The 21,889-nt window shown below is 42.6% G+C and overlaps 1 protein-coding gene across 1 annotated transcript; it reads right to left on the bottom strand.

Annotated features, from left to right (window-relative positions):
• Positions 1-4: 4 nt before the first annotated feature.
• LOC109927751 (nuclear receptor corepressor 1-like) lies at positions 5-21,361 on the bottom strand (the record flags this gene model as incomplete). Its single annotated transcript, XM_048593398.1, has 13 exons — positions 5-211; positions 2,640-2,815; positions 4,706-4,837; positions 5,622-6,106; positions 6,437-6,602; positions 7,296-7,451; positions 12,137-12,277; positions 12,354-12,554; positions 13,340-13,561; positions 13,772-14,120; positions 18,679-18,920; positions 20,548-20,628; positions 21,221-21,361. Coding segments are annotated over 13 exons (2,699 nt in total), but the record flags the coding sequence as incomplete, so codon positions are not given.
• Between the last annotated feature and the right edge of the window lie 528 nt (positions 21,362-21,889).

The raw sequence follows: 21,889 nt of genomic DNA, 5'->3' as shown, positions 1-21,889 counted from the left end.
CCTTTTCGGTTGGATTTTCAGGAGAGACCCTGGATGGTGGTCTCTGAAGAAGAGCTGTTTGAGTGGTCTGTGGCTGAGAGTCTGTGCCATAATGAGTGGAACTCTTTCCTCGGTTAGAGAGCACTGGAGATGTTTGGAATGTAGACACTGGAGGCTGTTGTGATGACGGGCTGTTGGGTTGGTTTCGGGCAAAGTCCTGTGTAATAATGTGCTAAAAACAAAGAAATTCACTTTCAAATAAAATCTCTAGTGCACATACCTACAGTTCACAGGATACAAAAAGCACAAAAACTGAGTGGCTTTGTGGACTTTCCACATTTGCTAGCTGTTCTTGCTGACTGGCAGGTTGACAAGCTTTTAACATAGTCTGCCTGGCCACCCACACATGCTCTCTAACACAAGCTGGTGCACTAGCGATAGAAACTATTTATAGAAGCATAGAAAGTTTAGAACAGTCTATTCTTGCCCCTCAGACCAGCCAAAAATAGAACTATCTAGCTTAATTCCACATTCCAGCTCTTGGTTCATAGAAGCTGTGATGAGAGATGTGTGATTTATATGCATTAATACCAATTTATTAAAAAGAGTTTGTATTTTAAACTAGAGGCAAATGAGTATTGGTCTTTTTTGTGAAGGGGTTTAATAATTAAATTGATCAGTCTTTCGGGAAACATGATCTAAAACCCAACATCTTTGGGAGGTGATGGCCTGATGGTATTATTGCTGGACTATATATCCAGACATCTAGGCAATGTTCTGGGGATCTGGGTTTGAATCTCACCGAGGCAAATAGTAGAATTTGAACTCAAAAATTTGGAACTGGGAATCTAATGATGACCATGAACCCACTGTTGATTGACAGAAAAAAAACCCATCTGGTTCATTAATGTCCCGAGGGAAGGAAATCTGCTGTGCTTACCCAGTCTGGCCTACAAGTGACTCCAGATCCAGAGCAATGTGGTTCACTCTTAACTGCCCTCTGGCAATTAGGGACGAGCAATGAAACCAATGACATCCACATCCCTTGCATTAACAATAAAACTTATCTGTAAGGGCGTGGGTGACTGAAGGGTCTCTTGGAGTATTAATGTAGCTTGTTTTACTGTATAATTTAATGACAGGTGAAAAATTAGTTTGCTTTTGGGTTTAGAATAATTCAAGATTGCTTTTGGCTTAGAAAAACCCAAAGATCGGAAAGCTTTTTGCTCAATTCGAAGGGATCCTGACTGAAGTCAGATGCTTATACAGTCTCTCTGAGAGAAAGAAGGTTGTTTACAGCAGTTAGGAACTATGCTACCTCAGTCTTTTAATAATCTGCACAGTTCTAACCAGGCACGTCCAATCTGGAAGCTTTGCACACTACCTTCTTTCACTGAGAAAGCCTAACATCTCAAGGGGTAAAAGTGGCCAAGGAAAAAGGCCTCACAGCTCATAGGACTGAAACGAGAAAGTAGCAGCAAGTCAAACCCATAGATTTGATAAAGAAGACAAAAACTTTTTTTTTGAGCAACTGTATAGTGGTGGCATTGGACAGCAGATAGGATTTGTTTTGCTGTGTGCTTTGAAATATATCAAATTGCATTATGTTTAGATAGCTTGTTTTGGTATACTTTAATGTAATAAACTGTTCTATTATTAAATCAAATCTCCAGCTTTGTGTATTTATGTTTCAGTGAAAGACCACCACAGTAAAAAGACCTAACAAGCCAGATTTCATTCCGAGACCTGATAAATTCAGTAGGAACATCAGCTAGGATCATATCTTAGGATTTTCATAAATGTCAACGGTTCGGCCTCTACTGCCCTTCAGATTAAGAGTTCCAAAGTACATCCCACCAAGCTCTGTTTAACAAAATTTTCAATATCCTAAATCTGCTTGAGCCCTACCCCCATAACCTCACCACAGTTATTGACCCCTCTGCTAAGAGAAATTGGTTCTTCCTATCCATTCTGTCTAAGCACCTCATAATTTTGTACATCTCAATCAAGTCCACCCTCAAACCTTACTCTTCCAAAGTAAGCAACCTAGCCTATTTAATCTTTCCTCAAAGCTAAAATTCGGTCTTCTGAGAAATGATCTGGTAAGTCTCTTTTGTACGCTCTCTCACAATGTAGTGATAACGACTTTATGCAAAATTGTGGCCTAACTAGTACTTTATATAGTGCAAGCATAACTTCTCTGCTCTTATATGCTGTGTTACCTAATAAAGCCAAGTAGTGCATAAGGGATTCAGGACCTTGGAACAAGTTTGTGATGATGTCTACAGTGCTGCACATCATTAGGTACAAATTCTACAGTGTAGGCGGAGTCACAACACACTCTGGAAGATTGACATGAACATAAAGATAGATTAGTCTTTAGCTAATGTAACTATTAGTTATAACCTGGTTTGTGATTACCATATAATGCAGTTTTCAGTATGAATGTATAATTTTTGTGTTACTTTGAAGTCTGTCTGAAGCCAATCTTTGACTCTGCCTTCTCCATCAATCCGTCTTGAAACCAAACTCAATGTGGCATCCAACCTCACGTGATAAAAGAGTAAAGATTCTGTATGCCCTCATGAAAGCAACATGATACAATTACACACAGACAGAAAGCCAGATCAATGTGCAACCTCTTGCCAGGCCTCACTTACATGGATGTGATCAGCGAGAGTGATCAATTTGTGTGTTTTGGAAACTTGAGGGTTAGGAACAGAGGAATACACGCTGTCAGGCTGGGAAGATGGTGTCTGCTGCTGTGGAGACGGTGACTTCTGCATCATCCTATACCGACTCATGGGCACATCAAACCCTCGGGTATTAGGCTCACCTTTAAAAACAGATAAACACTCAACATAAGATCTTCCACCGTGCATCCACACTCAGGAATGGATGTCCACACTTCCCTCAGTAGCTGTCAAGGGTAAGATCCTCAATGGTTTAAAAGGCAAGTAGGTTAGCCTGGCATCGAAGCATTTATATTTCCATGGAGTTAAGGTCTAATCTTAGAATACAGTGCCTTCAGTAGCTTCACAGACTAGCCCGTTGAACAAAATATGCCAACTGCAGTGTGCATATTTATCCAACTGCAAAGTAGTATACCGAGTGAGCAATTGATGGTTGATTCCAAGGGATTGGTTTCCTTATCCTATTATTTTGAATCCTGGTAATCATTTCACAGATCCAGCACATCTAACTTACCCTCTCTGGTCCCTCTCAATATTATGCTTCATTTTCTGTTTTCTTGCAGGTCCTCTCTCCCATGTCAAATAGGTACTCAAGCTAATTTACTTCCTCTCTAACTTCATTTCTCTTTTGTATGCCCTCCTTCCAATATTACTAAAAGAGCACTATTGCTTATCTACATTTTTATCTCTGGCGACATCTCCAAAAACACAATGCCAGCTATGACACTGAGCTCTATCCTCACCACTACCTCTCGACCCCTCTATTAAATCATGATACTGCTTTGTCCAATATCTGGTACCAAACGAGCAAAAACTTCCTTCAATTAAATATTGGGAGGATTGCAACAATTCTCTCTCTCTCTCTGTTTCATCAGTCTGGTGTAAAACCAGACTCTTCACAGGTTGGTGTTCTATCTGATCCTGAAATCAGCTTCTGACTACATATGTGCATTATTGCTATGGCTGCCTTCTCTCCTCTCCTTAACATTAATCTGATTCCACCTTTGCCTCAGCTCATCTGTTGCTGAAATCCTCTTCTATGCCTATGTTGTCTCTAGACTTGACTACTCCAATGGCTTCATTGCTAGCCTCCTAGAATCTAACTTCTGTAAATTTAATGATTTTATAATGCAGTTGCCATTTTCTTATTCAAGACCCCCATCACACTTGTTCTCACTGACTTAAGGTGGTTCCCAGTTATACTGAATTTCATAAATGTTCATCTTTCGGTTTCAAATCCCTCCATGGCTTTGCTGTTCCCTATCTGTGTAATCTCCTTCAGTCTGAAAACCCTTATAAAATAGCTGCATCCTCTAATTCTGGCCTTTTGAGCTTCCCTGATTTTAATAACTCCAGGATAGGTGGCCATATCTTCAGTTGCCTGGGTCTAAGTCTAGGATTTCTCTTCCCAGTCTGCAACATTACTTTCCTTTAAGGTGTTCTTTAAAAACTCTTCTTAAACCATGTTTTTGCCCATCTTCCCTAAAATTGCCTGACATGGCTTAGTCTCAAATGTTGCTCTATAGTGCTCCTGTCAACTAACTTGAGATTTTTTAATATGTTAAAGATGTCACATAAATACAAACAGTCAGATTCTCTCGTTGGTCAGAGTCATTGGTAGTCATTGTTTAACACTTGCGTGGTAGAAATGTTACTTGAAACTTATCAGCCCAAGCTTGAATGCCTCATACAGACAACTATTTGTGGTCAGCCTAGTATAGCTACATCACTGGCATCAGCCAATCATGCATAATAAAATAAGCTCCCCTGGGCCATTTTCCACATTGTTAGGCTGACGCCAGTGATGTAGCTATACTGGGCGAGCCTATGGAACAGGTATTTGCAGCATAGAAAAGGTGTCATTAGCATTTGGTGGACCGAGTCTATTCAACCATGTCTTAGTATCAATTGGAGTTAATTCAACTGGCTGAAAGCTGATTTCTGTGATGTGGGGAACTTATCTTATTATGCATGATTGGCACTTCCTTAAGAGGAGAGAGAAACTGGAGAGGTTTAAAGAGCTTGAAACTTACCATCTCCCTGGGAAGATTTGTGTATCTCGGGCTGGACAGGTTCAGCCTTCTCCTGTGACTGGACAGGTGAGTTTGCAGGACTGATTACCTCAATCGCATCCACACTGGGCATGTCATAGCGATGGGAAGATACTTGGAGAAAAACAAATTCTGGCATAAATCCTTTATTCTGAGCTACCCTTAAACCTTGCATCTTGCTATTTGGTCCCAGGGGCCCATGGAACCAGTTAAACTGAGCTATCCTTACTGAACTTAAGGTCCTTTGTACTCAACTATGAACAGGATGTTCTTGTGCTCTCAATTAGTAAGTGGTGTAAGTTGGTGGGCAGTGGGAAACCGCTTTAAGTTGGGCTTTCATAGTCATTTGGTGTAAACTTGAAGGTATGTCAATAATGCCCTGTCCCAGCTGACCTTAATACCAACATAATTACACAGCCAGTAAAAAAGGGGAAAGAAGCAAAATTTGACAGGATGCTTTAGAGAATGGAAACTATCCAGGGAGCTACAGTTCTAGCCATGTTTTGGCCAACATTCTTCTCTTCAAGTAATACTACAGAAATATTAAGTATTTAGCCCTTCATTTCTGAGGGAATCGTGTGCACATATTGATTACTGATCTTTACATCAGGTCTCAAGGACAATCCCACCAGAATTTGGTTACCACAGAAGTATCCCAGGGGTTCTGCTCCAAGGAAGAATACCTTTCTCCCAGTGAACATAAATACAAAGTCTCTGCTCACATACAGAGTTATATAATCTTCCAGCTACTCAGGTCAGTCATCTACCGTAGTTCATAATTATCAGTATCAGGAAGCTTTCACATAAGTAACTCTGCTGCTGGAGATTATGATGCATCAACTTAGCTGCCTCAAATACTACATAATCGGAATGACAGACTACACTGGAAGGTGCTTACCACTGCTGGAGGAGTCTGAGCTGTGAGATCCTCGCTCACGGCTGTCTTTATCGGAGGCAATCTGTCTGGTGATGATCACATCTATAAAATTTGCTGCTGTTATTGTGGTCTTTCCTCGAGTCCGGAGTTCCTCTTCATACCTAGATTTGGGGGGTGGTGCTTTGTCCTTAATGTTCTCTGGATAGCTGGATTGACCCTGACCCTTGGCCGTGGATGAATACGGTGACTGTACTGACCGTCGCTCATGTTCACTTTGTGGCTGTTGCTGTGTCTGGTGATGAATATTCTGCTGCTGCTCAGAAACTCTGCGAGCGGTCATTTCTTCCACTCGGGGGGCTTCATGTTTGTTCTCTTTCCCCTTTGTCATCTCGATCTGAGGTGCAGAGGCTGCAGCATCCACCAATGCTGCAAGGGCATCTGCTGCAGTGTTGTAGCGGGATGCAGACAATCCCTGTGCCATGGACAGGGCTCCCTGTGGTACCTGCCTGTGAATAAAAAATGTCATTTTGTTTTAATGTGACACCCAGAACTCTTGCAAACACTAGATATTACAGATGATGCATTCCTGACAAAGGAGCTGAGACACACTATTTACAATAAATAGGAACTGGTTGAAGCTTAGTGAACGACTTCACACCTCTGAAAAAACTGAGTGAAAAATTGAGCCTGGGATGAGAAAGAGGAGGAAGCTGATGACAGGACTGCCATTTGCTTCACTGACAGTGATTTATCCTCAGGGCAAATATAAGAAGCTTCAACATAAACTTTAATCAGTAACTTTGTTCTGTTCTGGGAAACTCTGCCCTTCAACATACATTATCCGAGACTGCGTAGCTGCATCCAGTGAAGTTATAACCCCTTTGCCATTGGCTCCTTGAAATATACTGGGTCGTTGCTGTAAGATGGTCTCCTGCGTTCGTACTGATGGCGATGGAGAACGGACATATCCATGGCTACTTGGCCTACTGGTCTGTTCAGGACCTGTGCAAATATCAAATAGGAAATTTTTTCATTGAAAATTAACTGATACATAAACATATGAAAACAAAAAGGATAGGTCATTTAGCCTCTTGAGCCTGTCCTGCCATTATATAAGATCATGACTGAGCTGACTGTAACCTCAAACCCACATTCTCACCTACTTAACAATCATAAGATCCATGTCACCAGCTCCATACTCATAGATATGGAAAAAGTGAACAAGTTACAATTTTATCAACTACAGCCAAAGGGAGCTATGCCCCAAGAATAATTGCTCAGACTCAGGGTCGGTTGCTGTAAAGAAAATCAGAATATAAATCAAAAATAAGACCATATTGTTGTTCCATGTGTGGAATGCCAGCCATTCCATTTATTACTGTCCCATAATGACACGTAGAATGAACCTGGCTGGGCTTTTTTCTTCGTAGAAGTTCACATCAAACTGGGGACTGACTGCATTACTAAGGTGTTGCTTCTCTCATTTGACAGTAAGATTGATGATTTGGAATAAAGTGACAAAATACAAACATTGACTCAACTGGCTCAGTATCAATTCAAGAATTTTATTCATTCAAGGGTTGTTCTAGGAGAACTGGGATGCCCCATTTACTGTTCAGATATCACTGTTAACTAAACTGATTTTGTTGGAGTAAACATTTTCAGGACTCGCAAAGTTAGAATGCAATTTCTCACCTGCTCTAAGGTAAGACAGGTCACAAGTTGTCACAGCTAATCTCTCCCGTTCTCTTTGTTCCCGTTCCCGTTCCCTCTGCTCCCGTTCTCTCTCTCGCTCTTTTTCTCTTTCACGCTCTGCAGTGGCTGTGGTGGCAGACATATGTGCAGGGTGACCTAAAGATAGAAAAACATTGAAATTTACATTCTTGCTACTCATGGAATTAAACTGCAGAAAAAAAAAACAACTTTCTGGGAGAAGTATGCTTCTCTTTCATCAGTCCTTGCAGTTGAACAAAAATCCAGTACATTTTCGGAATTAAACTGAACAAACCAATTTGCAAGACACCAGAAATGGCAATGGCAAACACAACCCTGCTGATCCTGCAAAGTCCTCCTTACCACCACCTGGAGGCTAGTGCCAAAATTGCAAGAGCTGGCCTACCGACGAGTTATGCATTAGACTAACATAGTCATACATACTAATCGTAACTTATAATAATGTCCTAGACACCACCATTTCTGGGTACATCCTGTCCCACCAATAGGACCAGGCTCAGCAGAAGTGGCGGCACAATGGTTTACAGTCAGGAGGGAGTTGCCCTGTGAGTTCTCAAGATTGACTCCAGAATCAGGCATCTCTCAGCATCAGTTCAAACTCGAAGCCTCCTGATTATCTCTCGTGTCCCCACTTAGCTGGTCAATTAGTAATCTTTCATGTTGAACATCATTTGGAGGAAACACGGAGGATGGCAAAGGTGTAGAATGCACTCTGGGTAGGGGATTGAAGGTACATCACCAAGGGTGAATCACTAGCACCACTGTTGACCGAAATGGTCAGGTCCTAAAGGACATAGCTCTTAGACTCGGTCTGCAACATGTACTGAGGGAATTAACAAGAAGGAAATACCTCCTTAACTTTGTCATCACCCATCTCTCCGTCACAGATGCATTTGTCTGTGACAACATTGATAAGAGTGACCACTGCATAGGCTTTACTGGGACAAAGTACCCTCTATCGTGCTGTGTGACACTGTCGCCATGGTGAATTAGACAGACTTCGAACTGACCTAGCAACTCAAAACTAAAATTTGTTCAACACTGTGGGTCATCAGAAGCAGAACTGTATCCTCTCTTGTTTAATGGACCAACATTCATTTGTTGAATTAGGCAGCAAAAGGTGTTCAGAGATGTAAAAGGATTTTACTGCATGGTTTAAAAAAAATTCTTCCTTTCACTTCCAGATCCTTTCCCTGCCCTGAAGCCAATCTGCAATTTATTTAAGAGTTGTGTTTTCAGATTTCTCTCTCTTCCTCTGACACACCTTACAATTATAAAGTGGGTACAGGAGCAGAGGATATAGCATGTGTATGTGAACAGATCATTGAAGGTGGCAGGACAAATGGAGAGAGCCGTTAGTAAAGCATATAGTCTCCTTGGCTTTTTTAAAAATGGGGGCATAGAATATCAGAGCAACTAGGTGATACTGAAATTGTAGAAAACAACTTGTCAGCTGGAATACTGTGCACCGTTCTGAGCACCACATTATAGGAAAGATGTGAATGCATTGGAGAGAATGCAGAAGCAATTCACGAGAATGGTTCCTGGAATGAGGAACTTCAGCTATGAGGATAGACTGAAGAACTTGGGACTGTTTTCCTTGGAGAGAAGATGGCGAAGTAGATTTTGAAAATCTCTATCAAAGCTCATGAGCAGGGTGGGCAGAGTAGATAGGGAGAAGCTTTTCCTGCTCATAAAACGAATAAGAAAGAGAGAGGACATGGATTTAAAGTGATGTACAAAAGAAGCAAGGGTGTTGTGACGGGAAAAGTAGTTAGAGCATGGAATGCACTGCCTGGAAACGTAGTTGAGGCAGGTTCAATTGAGAAATTCAAGATGACGTTGGATGTTTATTTGAAAAGAAATAGTGTGCAAGGGTATGAGAAGAAAGCAGATTTGCACGAGGTCATCATGCTCATTTGAAGTGCTGGTGCACACATGATGGACTGAATTCTGCACTATAACAATTCTATAATTCTGGGTTCTTCCCCAAATTTCAGTGAGCATCATGTGCTCTCAATCTATTCTGGGAGTGTTCTGTTTGACCCTTTAGGGAGCTACATGTTAATATAACGGTTCGTATCCTTGCCTGCTATGCGGAAGACCGGGTTCAATTCCCCAATGGGGAGGTGCTGATCTGTGTGTAAATAGAGTATTTTTAGGGCTGTAGTGATGCAGTGATAGTGTCCTTACCCCTGAACCAGAGGATCCACATTCAAATCCTAACTGCTCTAGAAGTTTGTACTGTAATAACATCTCTGCACAGATTGATAATAAAATTTCTGAAGAAGGGTCTAGGCCCAAAACGTCAGCTTTCCTGCTCCTCTGATGCTGCTTGGCCTGCTGTGTTCATCCAGCTCTACACCTTGTTATCTCTTGATAAGAAAATACCTCTTTTGTTTGACCTTTAAAGTAACCTGCATTTCTAAACTGAAATATCACAATCTATAACCTCACGGCCCAGCATATCCGCCCCCCGTTCTTCAAAAATATTCCTAATTTCAACAATGGACGGCCCAGCATATTAGTGCAAAAGACAAAACTGAAGCACTTGCATCCAACTTCTTCCAGATAAAATTAGTGGATGATCAATCTCACTCACCTCTGAAGGTTCCTTGCACTCCATGTGGTATCAAGAAATAGGTGATGGCACTGGATACAAGAAAGGCTTTGGGCTCTAAAATATTTCAGCAACAGTACTGATGACCTGTGCTGCAGAACTTGCCGTGCCTCTAGCCAAGCTGTTCCAGTACAGGTATAACACTGATATCTATCCGACAATGTGGAACATTGTCCACGTATGTCCCATAGATAAACACCAGGGCAAATCCAACCTGCCCAATTACCATCCCTCTAGTCTACTCCAACACCAGCAGTCAAGCAGCACTGCAAAGAAATAAGGCATGAAGTGATGCTCAGTTTGGGTTCTGCTATGTTCAATCTGGCTCCTGACCTCATTACACAGACAAAAAAGCTGACCTCCAGAGTTGAATGGAGAGTGACTGCTATAGATATCAAGGCAGCATTTGACCAAGTGGCATGAAGGAGTTCTTGCAAAACCAAAGTCATTGATGGAGAGAATTGGGGGAAATGTCTCTGCTGGTTTGAATCATACCTACCAGACAGGAAGATAGTTGTGGTGGTTGGAGATTAATCATCTCAGGTCCAGGACATCTCTGCAGGGGTTCCTCATGGTAAAGTCTTAGGTCCGAACACCTTCAGCTACTTCATCAATGATCTTCCTCCATCTCAGTGCTGATAAAGAGGAAGTTCTTGGATTTTGACTGAGTAACAGTGAAGGAATGGTAATGTAGTTCCAGGTCAGGATGGTTTGTGGCTTGGAGATAATGTGCATGTGATCCCATACATCTGTTCCTCTTCTCCTTCTAGGTCGTCAAGTTTGTAGGTTTGAAAGGTAACATAGAAGTGCCTTGGTGAGTTGCTACAGTGCATTTTGTACATGGTATGCTCTGCTGTCATTTTGCATTGGTGGTGAAGAGAGGAATGTTGAAGGTGAATAGGGTGCCAATCAAGTGGAATGTTTTGTCCTGAATGGTGTCAAGCTTCTTGAATGTTGGAGCTGCACTCATCCAAACAAGTGGAACTTTTCTATCACACTCTCCTTACAGATGGTGACATCAACAGTGATATAACAATGTTGTCTCAATGACAATGAATGACTGGTGACATGCACCAAGTCTGCACTGGATATGATCAGACAGGAACTGGGAGATGAATGGTAACAAAGTACTAAAGTAAGCATGTTAAACAATTGCAGTGTTTAGTTTAGACATAAAATCTGGAGTCATATAGTACCAACTGGTGGAGGGATGCATGCAGAAGCCCAGGGACATCAATCAGAAAACAGCTTTCACCTGCATACAGGGCAGGTATCATTTATCCACACACCCCAAAGTCAAAAAGGTCTTTTCAAAAGTGGACCCAAACTGGCCTATAAATATGGTGAATTCAGGACATTCCGACACAACTGTGGTCCGAATGGACTCAAAAGCGAAGTATTTTTCCGAAGGGCCCGAACACAACGTGCCTGTAGGTCTGTTCAGGCCCTTTGGAAAAAAACTTCGCTTTTAGGTCCATTTGGGGCAAGCAAAGTTTCTTTTCCCCACAAAGAGTCTAGACAGATCCAAACAGATTGAATGGATCAACAGAGAAGCGTATCTGAAGTCCAAAAATAACCTTTATTGGAGAAACAGTAGGTCCTGAGATTTTCGGATGAATGATACCCAACCTTTAGTATCACGCTATTACAACTGTGCCCAGTCAAGCAATTCGTGAATATTTCAGCACACTCCTGAACTTGTCTTTGCAGATGGTGGAGAAACCTTTAAGAGTCAAGAGATGAGGCACTTTCATCAGCACATTCTGAGTGACAATATCTTGCTGTCAAATAGTGAAACTCTCTGCCTTCCCAATTTTCTCGTTTTTACAATCTACACATTTTTAAATATTGCTGAACTTCAGCTCCCTTTTTACAGACTTGCCTGCTTTTCTTTCCAACACTGATGGTGCTCTGCATTAAGGATTGCAGCATCTGAAATTGAACAAGAGACTGAATGCTTAATCTACCCTTTGGAGTACTGCCGAGTTGGTCCAGTTTAGATGGTGAACATAGATCAGTTTTATTACTGATCTATCCAACCCACAGTTGTGTTTATTGATCATGGTGTATACAATGAGACTTTACAACACAAATTGAACTGTCATCACTGTTTTACCTTGCATTAAATTTGCTCCCAAGTGGTTAAAAAGTTCTGCTAGCTAGTCCCAAATGGCATTCTTACCTGGTGATATAGGAGAGTGGTTGTATCTGCCAGGGTAAGGGGCTTGGTTCCCCGGGATGTAGGTTATTCTCTCCATAGGAGGAGTACTGCTCCCACCTGGCACGAGTATGGTGTGAGACACCGGTCCCAATTCGATGATTGCTGCAATTTAGGCAACTTTATTAGTCCAGAATTTGAAACAAGGCTTTGTCTAATTAACAATCAAGCAGGATCTCACCTCTGGATCCAGCAGCATAGGGAACACCTAAAGTTTCTCGTGGTGACATTCCTCTGGTGCCGTCTGGCTTGGTGATAACTTGCATCTGCTGAGAAGTGATATAGTCGTTGAGGATGGTCTGTCGTGTATTCTCCATTGCATACAGCTGATAGTGACTAGAGTAACTGGGATTTGGAGGAAGCTGCCGGGAAAACAGGTAAGCTGAAAAGAAACATGAAAAGAATGTCAGAACAAAGGTACTACAGCAGAGATAAAAACTGAAAGACATGCAGATGCTGTAAATCACGATCAAAAACAGAAGTTGCTGGAAAAGCTCAGCGGGGTCTGGTAGGATCTGTGAGGAAAATATCAGAGTTAACATTTTGCGTCCATTGTGGAAGGGTCACTGGACCCAAACATTAACGCTGATATTTTTCTTCACAGATGCTGCCAGACCTGCTGAGCTTTTCCAGCAACTTCTGTTTTTGTTGTTGTTGTTGCTATACTACAGCAGAGTTTGTGTTCACTATGCAACAATTGACATTGTTTTGGTTTCCTTAATCTTGTCATCCAAAGAAAGGTATGGGGCAGAACAGCATACTCCCATTGTATAATGTAGTAAAATAACAAACAACGTGTCCTCAACACACTCGCTGCAACTGTTGAACTATAAGAAAAATCTAATAAAAGTTAGCCTAACTGGACAAGTACTACCGTATGACATATAATGAACTTGAACAAACTGCTGTAGTTTATAGACTGTTGAAGTCTAGGAAAGGTTCTGGACATTTTCTGCTCGCCCTCTGATTCCACCTGGGTCTGTAACATACTGTCATTTAGAGCCAATGCTTCTGTGGTGTCTCTGAACGTGGTGCTGCATTTTCAGAGATATGAAAAATACACTGAGGATAATACTAAACATCAAAGAATGTTAATCACCTGGGGTGACTGTCAATAAAAATAATAACCTTCGCTACTCTGCAACTCCAATCATCAAATGCTCTTACCTGGGTCTAATGCTCGATGAAAAGCCATTGAATGCTCGAAGTGGTGAGGAACATGACTTCTATATTCAGGATTCCCTCTCCCATGGAGAGAATCATAAGGACCGAGAGTTGCTGATGGGTCCACCACAGAGACTGGGGACTTCACAGACAAGCTGTCTCTCTGTGTTGGGACCAGAGTAGTCTTCCTTTCATGTCCAGTGGACTTCCCTGAAGTCATGACACCTGCAATCACAGGATACAAAGGCTCAAATGTATCAGTGGTAAGGAGAATTGAGATTTTATTGTGCTTAGCTAATTTACCCACCCGATGAGTGTAAGTTAATCTTATGTTACTTATTTGTACAACATTTAGCTTCAGAAATAATAAGACATAATATCCTTATCATTTTCCCTCCCAAAATTGATTCATCACTGAAAGCTGCATGAATTTACCTTCTTGTGGTCTGCTGACGATTGGTGGGCCCCTAGGAATGAAGCCAGGATATCCCAATGGTGTTCTCCTTGCATTGGGATCTTCATAGAGGCCCGGACTCAGCTGAGATTTAGAAGCTTCATGCATTGTTGACCTGAGCACAGAGGTCCCAGAGCTGACCACTGCACTATGACGGCCTCGTAGCTGATCAGCAGGTTTCATGTCTTCATACTTCCTTTCCACGACCTTCACACCCTCCGAGATCATCTCCAGCTGGTGCATGGGATGTGGGTGCTTGCCGGAGGCTGTGATCAGAGACTTTACATCATGCTTAATGGCAGATTGGCTTTCATGCTTCACCGGGGTTCCCTAAAATAACATAGAGTCAGTCATTTTAGTGATATGATCCTTAGTTTGGTACTTTTCCCTTACGTTTGCCTTCTGGAGAAGGCTAAGTGTGTCAATTTACAAAGTTGAAAATTTTAAATTAATCACGATTTCAAAAGTTTAAAAAATTTAATTTAAATTTAAAAATCTGATTACTCCTGAACAGTTCAAAGCATTGGAAAAAGGATAACCATGTGTAGCAGGAGTTGTGACATGTAGTAAAGTAATTCTTATCCTCTAAATAATTCAAGAATAGGTCCTGGCCTCTAGTATCTCATTGCTCTGTTGGACTTTTATTCAATGCAGTTAAATCAGATATCAAAACTTTAAATTATTTCATGAAAAGTTTTGACAAAGATTGCACTAAAATCTGGACTGAGATCAGTGGCACACGACCTGCAGTAAGCCACCTAAGGAATAGGTCTGTGGAGACAGAAACAAATTGACAAAAAAAAACTAAGATCTATCTAGTCCAACTGCCACCATCCTGGTAATCACTTTGTACAATGATAATGGAGCTGTCAACTAATTAGTGATCAAATTCTATCGTTTATTTCATATCAAGCCCAGATAGTGCGAAGCTACCTTGTGTATAAAACTTGCAGCTCAATGTACTAGTAACTGGCAGCTAAATAGAAGTGCCTGGTTTGTGATCTACTGGATAAAGTGCCCGTCAGCAGCTTGGTCATTTGCCAGCTGACCTGACACCACTATCTACTTCAATCTTCTGTCTGAGCTCATCTGAGTGTATCCTAATTATTTCCCTGTGACTTCCAGTAACTAGTCTTCTTTGCTGAGATCAAGTAGCACCAACAACTTTACACTCTATTTCAAATTGTGTCACTTAGAAGCAGCAAATACTTGATGTCACCTTAAGAAATACCTACTGGGGAGGTGATGGACTAGTGGCATTATCACTGGACTGTTAATCCAGAGACCCAGATAATGTTCTGGGGACCCGGGTTCGAATCCTGCCACAGCAGATGGTGGGATTTGAATTCAAAAAACATCTGGAATTAAGAACCTAATGATGACCGTGAATCCATTGTCAATTGTCAGGAAAAACCCATCTAGTTCACTAACGTCCTTTAGGGAAGAATCTGCCATCCTTACCTGGTCTGGCCTACACGTGACTCCAGACCCACAGCAATGTGGTTGACTTTTAACTGCCCTCTGAAATGATTTAGCAAGCCATTCAATTGTATCAGTTGCTACAAAATCTCAAAAAAATGAAACCAGACGGATCACCTGGCATTGACCTAGGCACCGGAAAAGACAACGGCAGAAACAGCCCTGTTGGCCCTGCAAAGTCCTCCTCACTAACGTTTGGGGGCCAGTGCCAAAATTGGGAGAGCTATCTCACAGACTAGTCAAGCAACAGCCTGACATTGTAAGGTATGATTCTGTGAGTATGACTATGTCTCAGACGCCACCATTACCATCCCTGGATATGTCCTGTCTCACCGGCAGGACAGACCCAGCAGAGGTGGTGGCATAGCGATATACAGTCGGGACTGAGTTGCCCTACGAGTCCTCAACATTGACTCTGGACCCCGTAAAGTCTCATGGCTTCAAGCTAAATGTGGGCAAGGAAACCTCCTGCTGATCCACATACCGTCCCCTCCCTCAGCTGATGAATGTTGAACAACACTTGGATGAAGCACTGAGGATGGCAAGGGCACAAAATGCACTCTGGTTGGGGGATTTCAAAGTCCATCACCAAGAGTAACTCAGCAGCAGTACTACTGATCGAGCTGGTTGGATCCTAAAGGACAGAGCTGCTAGACTGGGTCTGTGGCAGGTGGTGAGGGAACCAACTAGAGGGAAAAACGTACTTGACCTCATTCTTACCAATCTGCCAGGTGCAGATGTATCTATCCATGACAGTATTGGTAAGAGTGACCACTGCACAGTCCTTGTGGAGATGAAGTCCCGCCTTCACATTGAGAATAACCTCCATCGTGTGACACTACCGCCGTGCTAAAGAGGCAGACTTTGAACAGATCTAGCAACTCAAGACTGGGCATCCATGAGGCGCTGTGGGCCATCAACAGCAGCAGAATTGTACTCCAGCACAACCTGCCACCCCATGGCCTGGCAAATACCCCACTCAACCATTACCATCAAGCCAGGGGATCAACCCTGGATCAATGGAGAGTGCAGGAGGGCATGCCAGGAGCAGCAGCAGGCATACCTGAAGATGAGGTGTCAACCTGGTGAAGCCACCAAACAGGATTACTTGCACGCCAAACAGCATAAGCAGCAAGTGACAGACAGAGCTAAGTGATCCCACAACCAACGGATCAGATCTAAGCTCTGCAGTCTTGCCATATCCAATCGTGAATGGTGGTGGACGATTAAACAACTCACTGGAGGGGGAGGCTCCACAAATATACCCATCCTCAATGTTGCAAGAACCAAGCACATCAGTGCAAAAGACAAGGCTGAAGCTTTTGCAGCCATTTTCAGCCAGAAGTGCTGAGTGGATGATCCATCTCAGCCTCCTCCAGTGTTCTTCAGCATTATAGATACCAGTCTTCAATCACTCCACTTTGATTCACTTCACGTGATATCAAGAAACGGTTGGAGACAGTGGATACTGCAAAGGCTATGGGCCCTGACAACATTCCGGCAACAATACCAAAGACTTGTGCTCCAGAACTTGCCGCTCCCCTAGCCAAGCTGTTCCAGTACAATTACAACACTGACATCTACCCAGCAATGTGGGAAATGGCCCAAATATGTCTTGTACACCAAAAGCAGGGGAAATCCAACCCGGCCAACTACTGCGCCATCAGTCTACTCTCGATCATCAATAAAGTGATGGAAGGTGTCACCAACAGCGCTGTTAAGCAGCACCTGCTCAGCAATAACCTGATCAGTGACGCCCAGTTTGGGTTCTGCCAGGGCCACTCTGCTCCTGATCTCATTACAGCCTTGGTTCAAATATGGACAAAAAGAGGTGAGAGTGATAGCCTTTGACGTCAAGGCTGCATTCAAGTGTGACATCAAGGAGCCCTGACAAAACTGGAATCAATGGGAATCTGGCAGCAAACTGTCTGGCAGTTAGAATCATACCCATCACATAGGAAGATGGTCATGGTTGTTGGAGGTCAGTCATCTCAGCTGCAGGATATCTCTGCACGAGTTCCTCAGAGTAGTGTCTTAGGCCCAACTATCTTCAGCTGCTTCATCAATGACCTTCCCTCCAACATAAGGTCAGGAAATGGAATGTTTGCTGATGATTGCACAACGTTCAGTACCATTTGCAACTCCTCAGATACTGACGCAGTCTATGGCCAAATACAACAAGATCTGGACAATAGCCAGGCTTGGGCTGACAAGTGGCAAGTAACATTTGCGCCACACAAATGTCAGGCTATGACCATAATGAATAAGAGACAATCTAACCACTGCCCCCATGACATTCAATGGTGTTACCATCACTGAATCTCCTACTATTGACATCCTGGGTGTTATCATTGACCAGAAACTCAACTGGACTCACTACATAAACACAGTGACTACAAGAGCAGGTCAGAAGCTAGGAATACTGCAGTGAGTAACACACTTCCTGACTCCCCAGAGCCTGTCCACCATCTACAAGGCACAAGTCAGGAGTATGATGGAATATTCCTCACTTGCCTGGATGGGTGCAGCCCAAACAACACTCAAGAAGTTTGACATCATCCAGGACAACGCAGCCCGCTTGACTGGCACTGCATCTACAAGCATCCACTCCATCCATCACCAACGCACAGTACACACTCCTTCTACAATCTACAAGATGTACTACAGAAATTCACCAAAGACCCTCAGGCAGCACCTTCCAAACCCATGACCACTTCCATCTAGAGGGACAAGGGGAGTAGGTATATGGGAACACCACCACCTTCAAGTTCCCCTCCAAGCCACTAACCATCTTAACTTGGAAAGATATCTCCATTCCCGCACTGTTGCTGGGTCAAAATCCTGGAATTTCATCCCTAATAGCATTGTGGGTCAACCCACAGCAGGTGGACTGCAGTAGTTCAAGGCGGCAGCTCACCACCACCTTCTCAAGGGCAGCTAGGGATGGGCAAGAAATGCTGGTCAGCCAGCAATGCCCACATCCCGTAAATGAATTTTAAAAACCAGCAATAAGATCAATAAATAATTATACATATTATGATGTTGATTGAGGGATAAAGGCTGATTATGGGACCAGGGTGAACCGTCTTTGCTCTTCTTTGCATAGTGCTTTGTTCAGCTGAGCAAACAGTGCAGCACTCCCTCAGTACTGCTCTGGGACTTTAAGTCTGGATTATGGACTGAAGTTCAGGAATGGGGCTGAAAACCACATGCTTCCATCAAAATGACACACAATGAGCCACAGCTGACAGCTAAACTGATCCAAAGACTGCTATCAGCAAACGGAGATTATGCAGCATACCTGCAGATATGCAGACCATGATTCAGCATAACTTTCATGTTAATGTATCTGTTTTATTGAAGTGAATACTAAATGTAAGATGACGACTTTAATATGCCGAAGAGATACCTGAGATATAGATCCTTCCACAATCGATCTGCTGCTCTGTACAATTTCTGGGGTTTTGCGATTTTCTTGTCTTGGAATTTCATGGATTGAGCGACCCATCTCTTTAATGGTAGTGACTCCCTCATAAGGTTTGCCTTTTGTGATGGACCCTTCGAAGGTTCGCAGTGGTGGGCTTTCCCGTTTGATCTGTTTACCATACTTCATGCTTTCTTCAAAGGTCTCACTGGATGCTCTTGGTGTACCTAACAGAACATCATCAGAAACAACTAACAATCAGATCAGTTAAGATCATATTGAGTAACGTAGCAGGCCCAAGGGGCCCAAATGGTCCACTTCTGCTCCTATTTTGTATGTTCATAATTAAATCTTTAGCATCTTTAATCAATGGTCAGAGTGGAAAGGTTGCAATGCTAGGCAAAGCTCTGAATTACTTCAGTGGGATAAACAGACAGTGTTCATGCCCTGAGCCATCGCTATTGTAAACTTTGGTAAGGAACTCACTGTATTTATTCCTGCAACTTCCAAGGGCTGGTTATGGCAAATCAGTACATAAAATTTCCGGTCTCATACCCACAGTATGTTAACTTTGGTAAAGGAAGGGAAATATCCCCCTCCAGTTATTGAACATGGACAGAAATGTGTTTTAAACAGGATCCTGACAACTCTAGTGTCTTTTTATTACTCAAGACATACAACTTCAGAAGTACGGTACAATTCAACACCAACTGTATAACCCAAATGCTGTTTAGATAGCTCAAGGTCCTCAGATCTGGTTCAAATTTGGCTCGATCGTAGAAGACAGATGGTGGTGGTAGAGGCTTGTTTTTCAGGCTGAAGGCGTGTGGCACAAGGATCGATGCTGGGCCCACTGCTTTTCATTATTTATATAAATGATTTAGATGTGAACGTAGGAGGTACGGTTAATAAGTTTGCAGTTGACACCAAAATTGGACGTGTAGTGGACAGCAAAGAAGGTTCCTAAGAGTACAACGGGACCTTGATCAGATGGGCCAACAGGTTGAGTAGCAGCAGATGGGAGTTTAATTTAGATAAAGGTACTGCATTTTGGAAAGGCAAATCAGGGCAGGACTTATACACTTAATGGTAAGGTCCTGGGGAATGCTGCTGAACAAAGAGATCTTGGAGTGCAGGTTCATATTTCCTTGAAAGTCGAGTCGCAGGTAGATAGGATAATGAAGAAGCCATTTGGTACGCTTGCCATTATTGATCAGTGCATTGAGTATAGGATGTTGGGAGGTCATGTTGCAGCTATACAGGCCATTGGTTAGGCCCTTTTGGAATACTGTGTGCAATTCTGGTCTCCCTGCTATAGGAAGGACATGTAAAGTGAAAGGGTTCAGAAAAGATTTACAAGGATGTTGCTAGGGTTGGAGGGTTTGAGCTATAGGGAGAGGCTAAATAGACTGGGGCTATTTTCCCTGGAGCATCAGAGGCTGAGTGGTGACCTTAAAGAGGTTTATAAGATCATGAGAGGCATGGATAGGGTAAATAGCCAAGGTTTTTTCTCCAGGATAGGGAAAGTCCAAAACTAGAGGGCATAGGTTTGAGGTGAGAGGGGAAAGATTTAAAAAGGACCTAAGGGGCAACTTTTTCATGCAGACAGTGGTGCGTGTATGGAATGAACTGCCAGAGGAAGCGGTGGAGGCTGGTACAGTTGCAACATTTAAAAGGCAGCTGGATGGGTATATGAATAGGAAGGGTTTAGAGGGATATGGACCAAATGCTGGCAAATGGGACTAGATTTATTTAGGGTATCTGGTTGGACCCAAGTGGCTGTTTCCATGCTGTACATCTCTGTCACTCTATGACTATAAATCAATGTGTCAAGGATTGGAGGAGGAAGCTTACCCTGCATTATTGATCCTGATGGAACAGCCCTATCTTTAGATTCTGCTAAATGTGGGCTTTCCCTTGCACGACTGATGAGACCTGCATTGGGGAAACAGAGTTTATTTTCAATATCTCATTTGCTGCTCTTAATTTATTGCCGACATTTCTATTTAAAACAAAGAGACAACCAATTTCTGAATGACTACATGGATTAAATCATAATTAAATGAAGGTAAGCCACAGGCTAATTGAGCTGAAAATTACACTATTTCAAAAATAAAGGTTAACTTGCAAATCCAGGAAGTTATTCAACAAATAGGTGGAACACTTCAATCCTCCTCAAAGGACAGATGTTCATTTAACAGATTTAACAGGATCGGCTTTCGAATCATGCTTTTTCAAATGGATCCAATCTGTAATTGTAACAAACACTGCGCGCATGACGGCCAAAGTAAAACCTCCCCTGAAAACTTAGTCTGTTATTTTAGGGCACTTTCTTAACATGATTATTCTGTGTTGATGGCATATTGGAATTTCAGTGAATTCTTTCTCCTCAGCTCTTTTGACACTACTTCTTTGAGACTGACATTATAGTGCAAACTTCCAAGATTCCTGATGCGGTTCTGTCAATTAATGGAACGTAAACTGTAGGTGAAACACCAAACAGTAATACACACCCATACTGCCCTACCTTCATAAGGTGCAGACACCGAGGATTCACGCACTGGGACTCTACTTAATCCGCTTTCCATTAGGTCATAGGTCCGCTTGACCCCATGGACATCGTGGCCTGTTCTGGGACTCCTGGTCCCTTCTCGTATGTTTTTTATAGCTAGTGGAATAAACAGCAAAGACAGGTGATAGAAAGACAAGGCTTGCAGGATCCCTTCTATACAAAAAGATATTACCTGAAAACATCATTAACTATAAACTGCGCTTGCAACATATGCCACATTGACACAATATCCACTGGATAGTTGCCTATACCAGACTGTATCTCAATTCCACTTGATGACTGGTTGAATTACTGACGTGCCTATATATGCATTGTCAGCCAACGAACACAGCAGGATCCCACTGATAGAAAGGAGTTGAATTGTGTCAGTTCTATTTTTTAATGTGCTTGTGGGATGCAAGGGCCACTGGTCAGGCTAGCATCTATCACCCAACCAATTGATTTTGAGAATGTGGCAGCAAGACACTTTCTTAAACTACTGCAGTCAACCTGGCTTGGGTACACCAACAGTGCTCTCAGGAACGGAGCGACAGGATTTTGTTTTGACAAAGCAACAGTGAAGGTCAGCAGTACAATAACAGTGCAAAACAGGATGGCATGAGATTTGAAAGGATAATTGAAGGT

This window comes from Rhincodon typus, unplaced genomic scaffold, assembly GCF_021869965.1.
Source record: "Rhincodon typus isolate 14 unplaced genomic scaffold, sRhiTyp1.1 hic_rhity00002772, whole genome shotgun sequence".
NCBI classification, from domain to species: domain Eukaryota; kingdom Metazoa; phylum Chordata; class Chondrichthyes; order Orectolobiformes; family Rhincodontidae; genus Rhincodon; species Rhincodon typus.
Note: the sequence above shows the minus strand (reverse complement) of the source record. Positions and strands in the feature narration are given on the sequence as shown.